The sequence below is a fragment of the Anarrhichthys ocellatus genome, unplaced genomic scaffold (assembly GCF_004355925.1).
Source record: "Anarrhichthys ocellatus isolate YVR2014 unplaced genomic scaffold, GSC_Weel_1.0 scaffold15, whole genome shotgun sequence".
Taxonomy (NCBI): Eukaryota; Metazoa; Chordata; class Actinopteri; order Perciformes; family Anarhichadidae; genus Anarrhichthys; species Anarrhichthys ocellatus.
The window spans coordinates 3368617-3385864 of NW_022280045.1; the positions used below are offsets into that span (position 1 = coordinate 3368617).

Consider the following 17248-nt stretch of genomic DNA (forward strand, 5'->3'; position numbering starts at 1 on the left):
AGAAAAGCAATGTTTTTAGAAGGTGATACAAAAAAAAGATAAACCACTTCCACCAATAGTAAGCTAATAAGAAAGCCATTGTGGTAGAGGCTTTTGGACTCATACATGTGCCAACATACTGAATTGTTTCCCCAAGATGCCATATGAAGCTCAGTACATGGTAGCTGAACCGGCGTGGAGAGGTTTGTGGAGCCATTACAGTCGCCACTCTGCATGGGAGGAGACAGGTGACAGAAGACGGACAAATGGGTGGACTACAGAGAGACAGACTGATGGGTGACTACAGGTAACAGCAGACAGGCAGGAGGGTTAGATGCATCACCCCCAGCAGGAGCAGAAATGTTGGGAAAATGTATCTGTGACAATCATATCCTCACCAGCGTACTCTCTAAGCCAGCCATGACATTCATAGCCCTCCTGGCGCCCTTATTACACACAAAATCGATGGGTTTGTCTCAGCGTCCCAGACCTTCGAGGATACCATGCAGAGCAGCATGAGTCCTGGACGAACACGTAAGCACACGCTGAAGCGGAGGCGCCACAAACCAGCTTGTTCCGCTCATAACAAGTGCACTCAATTCTCACAGGTCAAACTTTTTAGGCGCACTACTCACTGCTTAAAGCCATGCCCTCCTCGGCCGCTCCCAAGGAATCGACATTTGCTCCATTCAGAAATGTGCCAGGTGGAAAATGCCCCCGTGTCCAGTGCAGAGGAGCTGTGTGTCCTTTTTTGTCTTCTCGCCGCTTGATTTCCCACCTTTCTCATTCAGTAGTGGGAAGTGCGAGTGTTATCTAGCCGGAGAGCAGGATGCGCTCCAACTTCCCTGCTGCGCAGCATAACAAAATGGCATTTCATTGATTAGCTGCACTATTTTGCTTCTCATTGGGTCACAGTTGACTTTCGGAGTGTTGAGCGGACAGCATACTTGCTGACTAAAAAGGTTAATGATTTATTATTGTGACAGACTCCATTTACACAGCTGACATCGAATCCGGTCACTACTGCCGGAGGCTATTTGCTTTTTTGTCAGGGTTTGCTCCAACCAATAGCAGTAGCAGCTTGGGTTCATATAATTCACAAAATTTGTGTCAGAGGTATACACAGCCCATATATAGCTTGTGCGCGTGTATCCTGTTTGTGATGATTTAGCTGTGTCTATAATGCAGATAAGTGCCTTCGAAAATTGTCTTTTGGGGATTTCAGACACTCACAATCCCATGTAGAAGGTTGTTAATGTACCAGCAGGTCAGACTGCTTTCACATTAAGGTTCACAAAAGCTTAAAAGGGTCCAAATCGGGCCAAGATTTCTTTATTTTGTAACTTTTGTTGATGTAACATTTTGACTAAGCTGCTTCATGTATTCTCACAGACTTGTGGTCTTTTCAGGGAGGACAAGGTGAAATCACTGCCAACGTGATTGCCCTCTCGAGGATCATTTAATGGCCTTCGCCCATGAAGAAGAAGTGATCAAGCGGTCTTTGCCCGGATACAAACAAATCATCCGTCTTGTTTTAATGCATGGGGGCCGCAGCTGGACGACGTGGTGACGCTCCAATTCAATTGTCCCTGTTTGGGGGGTGTTGAGGAGGTATAACAGCTGTCAAAGACATGGATTAGAGAAGCCATAAGGGGAATGCACCATCCATCATAATTTGAGATGCACGTGCTCAACCCCATCACCCCAGCCTGGACATTGACTGAGACCCTGCCCTCCTCCTGAGGGTGTGCGCCCAGCTGTTTATGTGTGCCATGATTAAGACGCATGCATCTATTAGAGCCAAAGAGTGCGTCTTGTGACATACAAGAAGGGAGAGAGGGGGGAGAGAGAGAGAGAGAGAGCATGAACACTAAACACATGCTACCTCTGCAGTTAATCCCGACCGCCGTTAATTGAGACGAATGTGCGCCGCGGCTCCGCAGATAATGACCGGTGCGCCTGGATTTCTGCACACAAAGAGAAAACTGCGGGCGATGGCACCGACTGTACCCGCATTGCATCACGGACACGACACCCGGTACCCCGCTGTCTCCCTCCCACCTCAGCTGGAGCCGACGAGGAGACTGTATAGCATCTTGTCATAGAGTTTTGCCTCGCAAATCCCATGCAGCCGCACTCTCCAACGACCGGCTGTTGTCGCTCCCGGTCTCCAAAGCCGACCAGCAGCTGCCCGCTCCGCATGTGCGCTGCTGCTCTGGAGGCGCAAAAGCGGTAATTACGCGCCGTGTTGACAACTTTTGCGCGGGCGCTGTAGGGATTGCAACGGGCCAGTTTCTGGTATCTACTGAGATTTGTTTTCCTCGGCGGAGTGAAGTGTAATTTTCCCCGGGAGTCATCCGCTGCCCGATCACACCATCGACTGAGTGTGCGCTGCAACCTGTAGCTGTGTGCCCCGTTATATCACTCATTGTTTCCGCCAAGGCGCAATGGAGGGACACAGCTGACGGTTTCGAATCCGTAGCCCGAGGAGGAGAGAAGAAGAAGAAGAAGAAGAAGAAGAAAAAAAGAGGAGGCAAGCAGACTCGGGGGGGAAACCGTAAGTATGCTGCGTACTGACAATATGCATCAATCTCCAAAGTGTCTGATCTGAGCTTGTCTCCCGAACTTTGCCCACATCTGGCTCAAGGGCAAATGGTAATTGGAGGTCTGATTGGGAAACGGTGAATTTGCTGGTGTTCTGGTGTAATTCTGTGGTAATTTCCGACGGGTTAAATGTTTTCTGTCAGCCGAAGCTAATAGGAATGACCGCAACTTGTCATGTAACACAAAACAGGAGCACAGGTGGTTGTACATTATTGCGCAAGGACTCAAGGTCCTTGTAATACTGTGGATGTATCGCAGTCAAATAGATGTGTGAGAAGATGGGCACATTCATGCCTATAGTATGTCAGATTAAATAAGGTTGATGCCTTCATGTCCGTCATAACAAATAATGAAAAGAAAGACATAGTCTGAGATTATTTCTCTGGTTTCCTTGAGTTTAAGACATATCTTTCCTTACAGTGACACACAAATCATAACACTTAACTAAACAAAACCTTAAATGCTTCACACTATTTTTTAATGAGGGCTGCAAATGGATTTATTTGACCATGCTTTCTCATCATGTGGTCATTGAGCTCTACTCTGAACTGTCACTGTCACAGGGGACAGGGGACATGTTGTTTTTCCTCTTGTATTTTGGAACCGAACCTCCATTAAGTGGTGGGTGGTTTGTATTTCTAAAGAGTCCTGTGGAGATGGAAAGATGTGGGCCAGTGTGCCGGTGCTCGGGGCTGCAGAGCACCCAGTTCCTCTGCTGCCGGGGCCCCGGTACCCCTGCCTGTCTGTGGCTGCCAGCTCCCTGATAAAATGAAGTCGCTGACACTCTTTACCCTCAGTTAAAAGGGAGGGGGGATGATGTGAGGACGGGCTGTAGGTGTGTATAAACCCGGAGTGCATGACTAATGAGATGTGTGAAGAGGGGAGTGCTTTTGGGGGAAATCACTCTGCGGTCTCGGAGGCCCTGGTTCTGGTGCCGGTGGTCCAGCGCTTTGAACTGGTTGCCCTGCCAACAGCCAATCAGCTGCAGTCTTGTGCCCGTTTTATCTGTCAGCCAGTCAGAGGCATGGACTCCCAGAGGAGTTAAGTCTTTTAACCTGTAAAGGATCAGAGAGTTTGATATTCAAATGTGCACTGGCCTGTGACAAGGTACATTGTAAAACGCCATGAATTCATTAGTGAGCTGCTGTTTTGGTGGTACAACTTTAAAACAATGCTGGTGGCTAAGATAAGCATTATTTCTTTAGACCTGATAAAGTTCTGAACTCCTGAGAATTTGAATTTCCTATATTCCCAGACCGACTGAGGGCTTACTGGCAAACATGACGGATGTTTGGCATCCCGACGAAGCAGCAGTGAATCCTTGGAACAGTGGTTATCTTTCAGGTGCGAGTCTCTTTTGGCACCGCATCTTTCAGCGCGATAGATTTCCCTGCCAGTGAGTATAGCACCTCTGAAAAGCCTTCAGTGAAAGCCCAGAGAGATGAGCTCACAGCATTGTAATACATGTGTCATCTGAGGAAAGGAAGCGATCTGAGACTGTAACAACACTTCACGTCTGAGCGTTCAGTGCTGGATGCAATCTCTCCTGAGAAGTGATCCTGAAAGCGCACGCATTTAACAGAAGGAAGTTTTATGGTTTATTAGCCTCAACGGCGACTGTTGTTGTGGCCGTGAGCACAGCACTTACTACTAAGTGCCCCTTACGGGGACATTTGGCAGCCAATAGTAGAAGACTGGTTCTCCTAAATACACGTGAATATGAGGCAATGCATATATTCTAACATTGTATTCTACCCGTCTTTGAGCTAGAGGGATGAACACCATCTCCCACATGATATTCCCTCATTTGGTGTTTTGATGATGTCCAAAATCTGCCATATAGGGGTTCAGTTGTGTAGATGTCATATTCTCATTCATTGACCCTGAATGGGGCTATTGCTAAAAGGGACCACTCAGATCAGGTTTTCACTTTAATTTATTATAGCTATGTGTCACATCCAGGTGAGTTGCATGTTTTCTGTGCGTGTGAGAGAAAGTAAACTGCAAGCCAGTGGAAGTCTTTAGATTTTCGCCACATTGGTATTGTTCTTCATGCTATCAATCATTCGGTGATCTCATATATTGTCCCCAGACAGCTTCAAAAAAAGAAACAAAAAGATAAGAGAGTTGCTGATATTCCAGTTCAGATTGTATCAACACGAGGGCTTTTAAAAGACCATTCCACTGCTTTTTAAACATGACATTAGGTCATTTGCCATGAATCGTCATCAGAGTTAATTTGAGTTGGGCTGTGAAACTTCAAGCCTTCAAGGGTGTAAATAAATACATTGAGTTGCATTATGAGAAATCGTTTTTGGAGGATGACCATTCAGGAACTAGAAGTCAGGACATCTTCTTATTCTTCTTGTGCTTCTGCTGCATTGACTTTGACCATGCAGTCTTTATTAAACGTGTCTTTTGTGAGAACCCATCTTTACGAAAAGCGACTGCCCCTTTAAAGAACAAGTCACAAGCGAAAAATAAATAAAATAAAAGGAATTAGATTTAGAAATATTATCTGGAAATAAATCCAGAAAATGATAAACTCATTGTACAAAACACTGGATTCACTTCACTTGGAACTATACCGTTACATGACAGTGAGACACATGAAAAACGGCATTGGCTAAGTCACTAATGGATGATCAGCCACCGTCTTTTATTTACTTACTAAAGGGCTGTTGTAAAAATGCATTTACGACATTGACGGAGCCGTAAAACTGCCTGACATACGCCTCACCCTTATGAATTACTCATCGCACTTGAATCAATCCAGTGATGACTCAAATCGGGAGCAAGGCGCAGTTTGTGAGATACCACGCCAGAATAAATAAGAGCAACACGTCCTACTACACATCCTCATTTGTCCAAATAGGCTTTTCATTACACCGGCACCTGCACGCGCCTCTGCACAAAAAAACAAACCAAAAAACATCACATCATTCGTAACTCCAGAGAGACCGTGGGGACGGTGCAGATAGTGGAGGAGGGAGGCGGTGTTTTGCAGTCAAACCGCACGAGCGCTGCTGCGAGTCGGCAGCCGGCGATATACTCTCATCTTGCACACACACACACACACACACACACACGCGCGCACATCGCATCGCGGCGGCGCTGTGCATAGCGCAGGACGCCTCACGATAAGAGACCTGTTACACGCTGCACATGTGACGGCCCGGTCCTCCGCAGATTAATCAGCGGGCTGTGGACTTGCTGCTCCCGCAAGGAGTCTCTCGGATCGGGGTGTCCGTGATGAGGATATTGCGACAATGGTGAAGGACAAGGCCGAGGACCGGACGCTTCAGTATCAGCAAACTTTGGTGAGTTTCGGATGAGGTCATAGAAAGATGTCTTCGGTCATGTAGGGGCGTCATGGATGCCGGTTTAGCCGCAGGATGGAGATGCAGCTGCCGGTTGCTCAACTGTTGTCCATATGAGGACAGGGGGGGAGATGATTGTGTGCAGCTTTTTATTTCTATTTCTGTGGAATATTCCCTTGTTGGCTGATTGTACTGCCTTTTTTTTGCCCTGCTTTCCCTCAAGTGGCTGCAGTGCTCTCCCTTCAGGTACCTCGATCCACAGGTGTTGCATCACTCTCAGCCTCTGCCTGCCTTAATTCATTCTTATCAATTTAGATTTCACCAAACCATGTCAGATTAATTTGTTCAGCTTGAAGAACTGCACGCATGGCTATCTGTGATTGCTTTATGTGTGGCCTAATGGGTCATTATTAAGATGTTAATATCCTTGCAATATAAGATTAGAGTCTCGCTGGAGCTCGAATGTATTTCACTCACGTCCTCTGTCTCCCTTATATCTCCCCTATTTCTCCCGCAGATCTGGTCCCTCCCCGTGCCCCCTCATGTATTCCTCTGTCGTCCTTCCTGTTTATTTGCGCGGCCCCTTTCTGCTTGTGAACAAAAAGTGCTTCTCTATATGAATTGCTTCATGCACCAGTTTTACCCGCTCATGTGTGGACAGTGAAACCCTGGAGCACTCCGCGCAGGGACATCTATATTCAGATAAAAGGGACAGACAGACCAGTGGATTAAAGTGATTTGTAGATCTGTGACTGCAGTTATCTGTTATCTTCCTTTCCTCGCTTCTTTTTTGTGTCCACTTATTTTCACATGTGCATCTGTCAGTCAGTCAGTCTTCGTGCAGATGTGTTGGGCCCAAGTGGAGTACAGAGGTGCTTTTTTTCTGCTCTTTTGTCTGTGGGAAGATCGATGCCGTGCTGTGTGTCTCAGTGTAAAGATTGATAGTAATGTAAGATGGCAGTCAGAGTCTCTGAGGATTGGAACGTGCCGTCTGACTCCCTCCCTCTCCGTTGACCGTAGCACTCAGATCGATGGCTTTATCACTCATACCTGCAGTCATTAACCCTAAAATAGATGCATGCATGTTTGTTTCTGCACATGCAAGCGTTTGTGCAGCTTGTGTCCCGATACTTTCTCAGTACAAAGTGACAGCGCTATTTATCAAATACATTTCCTCTGGTTAAACAAAGCACCTGTGTTTACCTCTTAGAAAACTGAATGACGTGCACAGATAGATATTAATCACAAACTAAAATCAGATAAGTGACGGCTCACAGAGTTTATTTGCCTGTAGCTGCAGTCTTAAATTGGATTCTAATGTTGACAAAAGGATCCTCTGCTTTATTGTTTGCCATCAGCAAGATTCATAGGATTTTCAGTCATGTGGTTGCTTGAATCTTTTGGCACCAACAGAAGCACTGGTGCTGTATAGCAGGACTAAGCAGATGACATGAAGCAGATAGAGAAAATTAGAGATCTGTCTCATAACTTCTCCACCAGGACTCGGCACAGAAATGTCATCTCCTCGTTCACAGCTACTGCACAAAAAAATTGCCAATTCCTTCAAGTAGTTATACATTTCTGGCAATAGTCTTTTTATAAAATCGGCAGCTGATTGACTATTTAACGTGTTAAAGACAATTGAACAAAAAATAACCATTTCATCCATGCCTGCTGATGCTTTACTGTCAATGAGCATTACTCTGACAGTCAATTAAGATAATATGTGGTGGGCATCATAAACTCATCATATAAATGAGCTGAACGGCTGGATTTAATTACATTGCAAATGGCCATGATTACATTGCCCTTTGTGCGAAATCAACCCCTAAAGCAAACAATTACTTGATATGTAAATAATATCCATTCATATATTCTGCACAGCAGCACTTGATGCTGTATTTCTGGCCACTGCACCAAACGTATTTCTTGGATATTTCTTAGAAAGCATCCCCCACTAACCTCTCTGAACTCATGATCCAAAGGGAATAGTGAAACTAGAGAATAAACAAGCTATTTATAACCACCAAGATATTTGTAAAAAACATAAAAAAAGGCAGCAAGCTGTTATTTTCCTGTGCGGAGTTCCAGGAGAGACCCTTTGAGCAGTTGGAAAGCGACCAGGGTCTGGTGCATGGGTCACTGGCTTCTACAACTGCTGTCAAGTGCTGTGCATGCTGTGACAGCAGACAGCGCCTGTCTGCCTCCCCGGCGTCCCGTGGGATGGAGCAGGTAAAGTGGACAAGACGCGGATCAGAGACTGAAAAGGAAAGAGACAGGCAGGGTGTGGTGACTTGGTGTCAAAGTGCTGCAGCCTTCTATCTGAATTCTTTTCAGAAGCTCTTTTCAGAGGTGTGGGAGGGTCTGCGTGTGTGTGGGCATGTGTTTGCTCTCATCAAAAACGTGGGCAAGTTTGCTCCATAGGTCTTGTGTGTGTGTGTGTGTGTGTGTGTAGGCGGGTACGCACCGTGTACCCGCCTACACACAGACGTGCTTGTGTGGTAAATCTCTGTCGGAGCAGATGTTAGAGACGGCATGTTCATGTCCTTCCAGCAGCGGGAGGCTTGAGGATTTGGCTGCCGCAGGGATCAAAGTCATGATCCACCTGAATACCTCCTCTCACTCCCCCCCCCCCAACACCACCACCACCACCACCCCGCCTCCCCAAAGGGCACTGCAGCACCGCGGAAGCACAAAGCCTGCCGGCCTTTCTGAATGTACGCGTGTGTGTGTTCAGTTTCTGAGCAACCTGCTGCACTGACTGATAAGACACGCCACTGAGAAGATCCACTTCTCACCCTGCCGTACCTCTTGTCCATTTGTTTGGGGTTGATGAATATTTAAAGCAACGGGGCCTCAAAAAAAAAAGAAAAAGATGAATGCAAAAATGTCCATATAGTGGCTCAGGAGAAGAGGACTTATCTTACTTACAAAACAATGTGGATGGATACAAGACAGTATTGAGACTGCACATACTTGTATATTTGCATGCTGCTAGTTTGCACTGTGCAGCATGCGGACACAGATTGTCTCCTTAACAGCAGTGAGCAAGCAGTCTTCTCCACACAAAACTGGACTGTGAGATCTGTTGCCTCCCTCCTCTCTTTTGTATTGTTTGGTGTAATGTGCCACAGACCGGTTGGGTTGGTAAATACGAGCAAGCTGTTTGCGGTTTACTTCCATCGCTTTTAAGGATTTGTGTTTTGTAATTGAACAGCGTCACCGTACAGCTTGTGGCCATTTGGTGCAGCTGTGATGAGAAGCTTTATGAAGGATACTTTGAATAGAACTGAAATAGAAATTCATACACGTCTCTGTTGTATCTCCGCATCTCTTGCTCTCTCCGTCTGTCACACACACACACAAACACAAAAGCGCTGTCTCTCCAAGGGGTTCTAGTTCCTCATAGTCAGCATTCTGTCCGTTGCTCACACACAAAAGCTGGCTTGAGTCCATTTCAGCTCCTGTCACTTGCGAATAGTGCCGTCACCTGCAGGCCACTGAACAAGCCACAGCAGAGACTGCAGACAGAAAAAAACAATCCACCTCAATTCATTTGACTGATAAAATAGAGCCAGCTCATTGTACTGACTGTAATGTACTGTAGAGGCTGTACTCAGGAACCGAAGAACTAACTGCCAAGATACAATACATTATACTCCATTATTTCAAACAAACTCACACGGTGTAGGGCCTAATCATTGAAATAACAAACATTAGTTGATAACCCAAAATTAATTAGTATTATTTTGAAATAAACAAAAGTGGAAGAAGAGATCCCTGACTTGAATTAAAAGTGTGGAGGTATTTATAAGAAATAATCCTTATGCAGAAGCCCCTTTTTAGCGTGTTATATATTGTCCTATTATTACTGAATACTAGTAGTATTTGGGATGCAGATAAGCAGCCTTTTAATGCTGCAGTTGGTCGATGTGGAAATCATTTGAACTACTGTACTTGATACACAGTCGGGTAGTTTATTCTATAACAATGCATCATAGTTCAATTACCGTATGTTTTGTATGTAAATGTAACTAGTTGGCTATATCTGACTGAAAGGACTACAACTATTACTTATTCTTGATTTTAAAAAAAGATCAAATTTAGCTACAAAATGGCAGTGGTGAAAAATGCTCATCGCAACTTACCCGGAGCTTCAAATTGCTGGAATCCAAAGATATTTAGTCTTCTATCCTATAAGACAAATACAAGCTGAAAATCCTTCCTTTTGAAAAGCTAGAACCAGAAAAGTATTCTAACGATTGATCAATTATGAAGATAGGTGCAGATTCATTTTCTGTTGATCGACTAATTGATTAATCGCTTACTTGGTTCAGATATTCTGTCAAAATAAATGTGACGGAATAAAAAGTTTATGCTTTGTTCTGGAATGAGGAAAATATATGCAGCGTCTGCGCTAACCGCAGAGTTGGCGGTTTTGATGTCGACATGGCCTTGAGCGAGACACTGTTGAATCCAATTTCTCTGAAGGAAGTGGCTGCCATCCGTACGTGCAAGCAGCATAAAATGGAAACAACGATGTCACTCAAAATTGCACTTTAGCAGTTTAAATTCTAGTACTTAAATCTTGCGTACTAAAAGTGTAAATGTTGCCATTTTCTATACATGGTGTCTGCATGGTTTATGTTCACAAAGGCAGACTTTCAGTGTGTTTATTTCCCTGTTCTGACTCCCGTGTGAGGCTCATTTGAAACCTGTTGCAAACGTAATCTTCGTGGATGCGTGTCATGACGTCCGTAAAACAACCAGCTTTCTGACAAGACGTCAGCAGCTCGATCCTTCAGTCTCACTGACATCACCCTCTCCCAACCGCCCTCCCCCTCCTTTGTGCTGCCTCCCACTTGATCAGAGTGTGTGTTGGTGTATTTTTTTTTTTTTTTTACTGGGTGCACAGGGTTTGCTCGACAGCATCAAGGTTTTTCATGTTTATTTCACTGTGTGTGTTTGCGTGTATGTGTGTGTGTGTGTGTGTGTGTGAGAGCACTGACTCATCTATTCTAAAAGCAGCCCAGCTACCTATATTAATGTAAACGTAGACTGCGGGATGAGTCAAATGTGTCACTTCCCCCTCTAATTCAATTTTCAACGTTGTCCTTGGAGGCTTGATGACTCAGATTAGCCCGAGTGCTTTAGTCCTCCTATTGTTCCCCTGGTCTCATCAATACACACTCAGCACACGGTTAGTGTAATTGTGTTGTTTAGTTAGAGTTTAAGTGTGTGATACATACATCTTTCCCTCTGCAGTGAGGGGCCCGCTTCACTACAAAACAGAAGAGATTAAAGTCTTATGAATATTTATTAGTAAAAAAGGCAACAAGGACGAGAGTTTTAGATGTTCAAGCTTTCTTCGAAGCTGTCTCCTTACAATGAATAAATTATCCTACAGTGCCTCCTTGGGAGTAGCTGAATAATAACAAACTTTGTTTAAATTTTTTTTATCTCATCTGTCGTGTGAGGCTTGGACACGGTCCGACTGAGAAAGGCGGCAAAGTGAGTGATGTGGCAGTAAAGTGGGGGGTCTGATGCAGTGGAAAGTGGGCGGACTAGTGGTGCTCTCTGCGGTTTTGCTGGAAGGCTCTCATCGGGTAGGTAGGTGAACTTGTGCAGTAAGTAATGCTGTAGAGGGACGTGTAATCTCGGAGAGCTGGTAGTGATGATGGTGCTGCCATTGTTCTGTACGTAGAAGTGTGTGTGCAACACAGCCAGTCCGATACCGGATGTGATATCTCAGGAACGCCTGGAAGGAATTTCATCACGTCCCACACAAACGTCCACCTGGACTCAAGTATCAACTGATTAGAATTTGGCAGTCATAGGTCACCGTTACCTCACGAAACACGTTTTGGGCGTAATTCATGTGGTAATTATGACAATTTCCCACAAATGTCTCAAAGGATAAAATGATGAAGTGATGACATTTTGGATGTAAGCTGCTACTTGACTGGTCGGCCCGAGGCAACGAAACCTTGAGGGAGTAATTCTAGTTTTGTGAGATATTTGATGGCATACGTGGGCTCTGTTGACCAAATTCACAATATTAATGCATATTTTTGTTTTATCTCAGCAGAGATGGTCATCGCCTCGTATTCTCAAAAATATCTGGACATGACTGAACAAAAGCTGCACCTCTGAGTGGTAAAGGTGCTGCAAAAGACTCACAGGCTGCAGTTTCTCACCAGATAAAAAGTCAGTACTTTCTTCCACAGGTAGTTGGGTCTAAATAGTTCATTTGACTTTTTCCTCATTTGTTTCCAGGCGGCAACTATGAGAATTGCAGGTGACCCATTCACGATAGCTGCTGTTCCTCAACTCCACTCAGACTTCCTCTCCTTTTTGACCAAATTGTATCTTGTCCAATTGAATTAGTTAGATGAATGCGAGTTGGATTGTCTTTCATCTTTTTTTACACCAGTTTATTTGTGAAATTATTTTGCGCCGAACTGGAACTCTTCTCTGTCGGCATTTTGGTCTCTGACAAACCAGTCAATAGCAACCTGTGGGAGGCCGGAGTTGAGCCGGTGTCGAGCGTTGTGATGTGGGAGGTAAACTGACTAATGTAGATGCAGAAGTTGATCACGTGGGAGGTGAACTGGTTACAGATAACAGCCTATTTAACCCACATGGTCCCACCTGGTGCTCTCCCAAGGGTCCATGCTCCAGATGGCCAGCGATTGCTTTCACACTGGCCAAAGAAAGAATCACTAACAGGCCCGTTTATACTCCCAGTGGGTGTTTGTCTAGTGTTGGTGGTGGGTTTGTGTGCCTCTATGCTGCGTGAAAATTTGTTTGCCAACACACAAGATTCACTAAGCAAAATCTTAATATCCTAGTGTAGTGATAAAATAAAATGGACCAGATAAGCAGGAAAACCTGTTCCTTTCTTCCATGCATTACGTCATTGGTCAAGATCTTTAAAAGTTGACCGATGTAGGCCATTTAATTTAGGAAACAGCCATGTTGATTCTCTTTTGGCAAAGAACCGTCTTCATTTTTGGTTTTTCAGATTCTGTGTATACCTTTTTCCAACTGTGTGCAAAATGTTTCTGTATGAAAAATAAAACCACACTGGTTTAGTTCTGGCTGGGGGCCTTTGTTGAATGCTCTCACTTTGTTTCTGCATCTCGACTGTTACTCCATTAAAGGGAAAAAGCAAAACATAATTACTTGAAATTACACATTTGAATGCCTTACTGAGTTTTAGAATTTACACCAAACTGATGTGAAGGTCGAGTCCCTCAAAACTGGAATACCAAGTTTCATTTCAGCTTAAAACAGAATCCACCTCAATAGCTCTAAAGAAATGTAGACAGAAGACTTATTTATAATTTATCAAAAGACTCTGGATTTTTTTAAATACGATAGTGTAGAAGCCCAGTTTCACCTGAATGCCGTTAGTTTTCACTGACTAATTTGCTTAATTCTAGTATTTAGCATGCAAACCACACAGACTACACTGCGTCCACCAATTTGCTTTTAATTGACAGCATTTTTTTTGAACCAGTGGCAAAGCAAATTTACATTTCACTCCACTGACATGTTCACACATCAGCAGTTAAGTGTTTGTCAGCTGGCACCCATTCCCCTATGGTTTTCTCACCGACACGAGGCCGTGCCGTCCGATGATGTACAGCTACAATTTGGCTTAAATGCTTCCCGGCAGGTTGGAGGTTAAAGCGGATAGAGATGAGCGCCCCCGTTCTCACTGCTAGTAAGCAACTATACTGCCGCTCGGCTTTCCCTCTGCACCTCCTGTGCATGCGAGCAGAAAGAGCGAGTCTGGAGGAGTCGTGATGCCCATCTCAATGAGGGGAGGGGATGGACAGGTTGGAGTGGGACAAAGAGGGAGGGGGTGCGCAGGGCAGTGGAGGAGAGATGTTGGAAGTTGTAGCATACAGAGAACCCTAGAGGGCCTGTTATGAGAAAATAAAGAGGGGGCAGGAAGGAGACTAGCAGTGAGCCTGAAAGAGTTGTGGTGCGATAGATAGATGAAAAGGTAAAGAGATTCACCTCATGCCGTAACACCTGTACTGTAAAACTGGTTTAGTGTAAGTGCAACATTTCCCCAACCACTTTTACATTTAAGTTCTCGTCACAGCTGATCACTGGCTCTGCATTATAGAGTCACATTTAAACTTTCAGTTCTCAGTTAATGCAACCTTGTGATTGCATTACATGCTCATCTGTACTACCTCTGAACAAAAGCTACCTCAGCAAGCAAAAAAAAAGAGAAAGTATAGCGAGTGACCTTCAATTAACAACTCAGCCAAGACCAAATTGTAAGCATGACCTTTTATTAGAAGTCAGCAAGTGGAATCATTGCTTAGATTTGGCATTTGTAGCTTATGTCCTCTGCTTAGTCAGGATCACCTCTCCGCTTGAGACCAGAGCCCTCCAATTTGAGGGAACCTTCCTCCCGGCAGCTACAGCTCTTCCTGCAAGAGAAGGATGGAAAGTGCAGCAGTCAATAGATGAGTCAAGTTTTTAAGCTGACAAATGGCAATTGTGATACATAATTAGTCAAGCCAAAATATATTTTTTCAACCCCCCAAATTACAATTCATAGAGTTTAATCCAGGATCGTGGCACCAATGATTTATTGGGCAGCCTGTCATGGTTTAATGAAGCTTATAGCAAGAACACTGAATTTCAACACATTGTTTGGCAATCCAGAGTTACTTAATCTATAAACTTAAAAAAAAAAAAAAAAAAAAAAAAAAAAAGATGATATCACAATTTGTTAGTCAATCTACTCACGTTGACGGTGGCATGACTGTTCACACCCGTATGTGCTGCTGGGATAACACACTTCCGCGGAACAATGGATGAACACCTGGAAAGTTTCAGATTTTGTCAAGGAATTCAGATGACAAAAAAATAAATAAATGACTGTCATCATCAGGCCATGAATTATTGTACCGTGTCTCTTTGAGGGGAAAAGTCACTTTGATCCACAAACGTGAACATTTTAACGATAAAACGCTTGTGGTGCGTTGGGTAACTTAGCCCAGAGGAGCCATCAATAGGCACCATGGTGGTCAGGTAACGGTCATCCTGGTTGGGACACCTGGAGCCAACAAGAGCTCATGTTGAACACAGAATTTAAAAACAGAAATTTACACAATCATTTTAGGAAAGCCTTTTTTCATATATATACCCATCAATCAGAAGATCCCACTGTGGCATGCTTTCAGGATTGGGGCTGGAGGTGGCCCAGCAGTGCTCCAGGTTCAGGAAGATGTTTGGGTCAGAGCGCTCCAGGATGTTCACCTCAACGTAGACTGGTTCCCTCAGCACTTTAGTGATTGGGTAGTCTGCTTGAGTGTAGAAGGAGCTGTACGCTGCGTTTTCTGCAAGCAAGACACATCAGTTGTAGTATGGCAAAAATTCTGCAATAGCAAACATCGTTACAAGGCTGTCGTGCCGCTCACCCTCCACACATCCCTTTTTGTGACACTGTCCATTGCCCAGTCTGAGCTGCACTCTGAGGAGTCCGGCAGCAGCGACGGGCACAGGCGGAGGAACACCAGTCACATCCATGACAAGAGCCTCCACTCCTGCGCCAGAATACCGACACTGAAACAATAACCTGTTGGGGAGGGGGGGGGGGGGGAAGAGAGCAGAGGACTTTTACCTCTCAGAACCACAAAACAATATCCATTTTGTACAAACTCACTCAAAATGGCTGTCCCTGGTGATAGATCCTCTGGGTCCAACTCCCACTTCATATGAGGAAGACATGTGGTTCTCGTACACCACATAATCCTCTTCGTCCTGCAAAAGACAAAAACATGGCAGACATGTGGTTTCAAGCAGATTTCTCATTTTAAACTGAATCTCTGGGTATCGGGCATCTTGGGCCAGGGGGAAACACGTTCATGCTGGACATTCCTCCATTTTATATTGTGAAAAGTTATTTAGTGCCAGACTTCCACCATGTTGAACTTATCACATATTAGCTAAAGCATGGACCAACTACCTTGAATGTCGTGCCACATCCAGTCACAGGGAACTGAAAGATGGCAAAAGCAGAGGTGAAGTCTACAGGGGTGCAGGGGGGATCGTTCATCTCTAGCAGGCTGACTGACTCCACATCTATTTTGGGCACAGTAGCATCTCGACCCACAACCACCACAAACTGGCCATCCCTGGTACACTGCACAGTCACTAGATGAGGGGAAAAACAACAAAAACACACGGGTGAATTTCTTAGTTGCAGCAGATATTTCACACTCACCATTTGTTTGAGAAGCACTAGAACAGCAGCAGAGTGCAGAGTTACCTGCGTTCCCATAGTAGCAATGGCTCCCATCAAAACAGCAGTTTAAGTTCTCGCAGAGCTCGGTGGTGGTGTCTGGAGTCCCACACTGGATCTTGTCTCCCTGCTCAACCTGGCACTTCTCCAAGGGAGCTGCAGCTGGAGGGACAGTCGGCTGTTGCTGAGTAGGAAGAGGAGCTTGGTGTTCCTGCAGAGGCATTGACCAGTAATTCTGGGCAGTAACATCACAAGCCAAAAGAGCAACCACCACCACACTGAACAGGCACTTGAAAAGCTCCATTGCTGTATCAGTAACTATACAATGCACCAAAGCTGCGATATAATCACCTACAGCTCTGACGCAGACTTTATACCTGATCGATCATGCGTTGTTCGCTGGGAAGTCCGCCTCTCATCGTTAGGAGTCAACTGTGTGGCAGCCCTGCAGAGTTAATCAGCTGGGAGCTGACAGGTGAAGCTTATTGTCTGAGAAGAAGTCGTTACACTGCTGTTGTTGTTTTTTTTTTGGGGGGGGAGAGCTGTGAGTTGCAGGCAGTGATTTGTCTGACACCTGTATACTCTGAATTTGAATATTAGTGTGTTTAAACAAGATGACTATCTTCACCTTGATCCAACACTGTATTTCTTTCACTGCCTCCCACTTGCGCCGACCGTATAAAAGCTGTCTTTTTCTGTCTTTCACGCACGCAGATGTACGGGCGGTACACCCAGGAGCTGGGTGTGTATGCCAAGGAGGAAGCGGCCCGCCTACGGGACGGAGGAGTGCGGGACGGCGGAGGACTGCGAAGGAGCACCAGTGTTCGCAGTCGTGCTGCAGAGCTGCTGGAGTACGAGAAGGACCCCTGTGCAAAGTGCCATTGTAAGTGGTGAATCGCACGACGAGCCCCGAATATTTCAGAGTGTGATTGCAGGGACAAAGTGTGCAGGGGGTTGTAGTGCTCATGTTGCGAACTTCAGACCACAACAGTGTTCAATGTACACAAACAAAGTGGATTTGATTTGTGTGTGTGTGTGTGTGTGTGTGTGTGTGTGTGTGTGTGTGTGTGTG

General features: G+C 45.0%; 2 protein-coding genes across 4 annotated transcripts; one reads left to right on the forward strand and one right to left on the reverse strand.

The window, feature by feature from the left end:
- The first annotated feature begins 1382 nt into the window (after positions 1–1382).
- On the forward strand, positions 1383–17242 carry LOC116387431 (chloride channel protein 2-like). Of its 3 annotated transcripts, none has more exons than XR_004213016.1 (3): positions 1383–2536; positions 11992–12110; positions 16891–17242. XR_004213016.1 is itself a non-coding variant. In XM_031854511.1 (2 exons), exons 1-2 carry the CDS (start codon positions 5853–5855, stop codon positions 17068–17070), a joined length of 231 nt encoding a protein of 76 aa, XP_031710371.1. In that variant the 5' UTR covers positions 2549–5852; the 3' UTR covers positions 17071–17242. The 3 variants fall into 3 exon arrangements, 1 of the variants encoding a protein (XP_031710371.1); XR_004213015.1 differs by lacking the exon at positions 1383–2536 and adding an exon at positions 2548–5903; XM_031854511.1 differs by lacking the exons at positions 1383–2536; positions 11992–12110 and adding an exon at positions 2549–5903.
- Positions 14199–16539, reverse strand: LOC116387429 (zona pellucida sperm-binding protein 4-like). The gene is made up of 8 exons (XM_031854509.1): positions 16204–16539; positions 15901–16088; positions 15598–15695; positions 15353–15510; positions 15079–15271; positions 14841–14988; positions 14679–14754; positions 14199–14356 (listed from the first exon to the last, which is right to left on the reverse strand). Exons 1-8 carry the CDS (start codon positions 16478–16480, stop codon positions 14265–14267), a joined length of 1230 nt encoding a protein of 409 aa, XP_031710369.1. The 5' UTR covers positions 16481–16539; the 3' UTR covers positions 14199–14264.
- Positions 17243–17248: the final 6 nt, after the last annotated feature.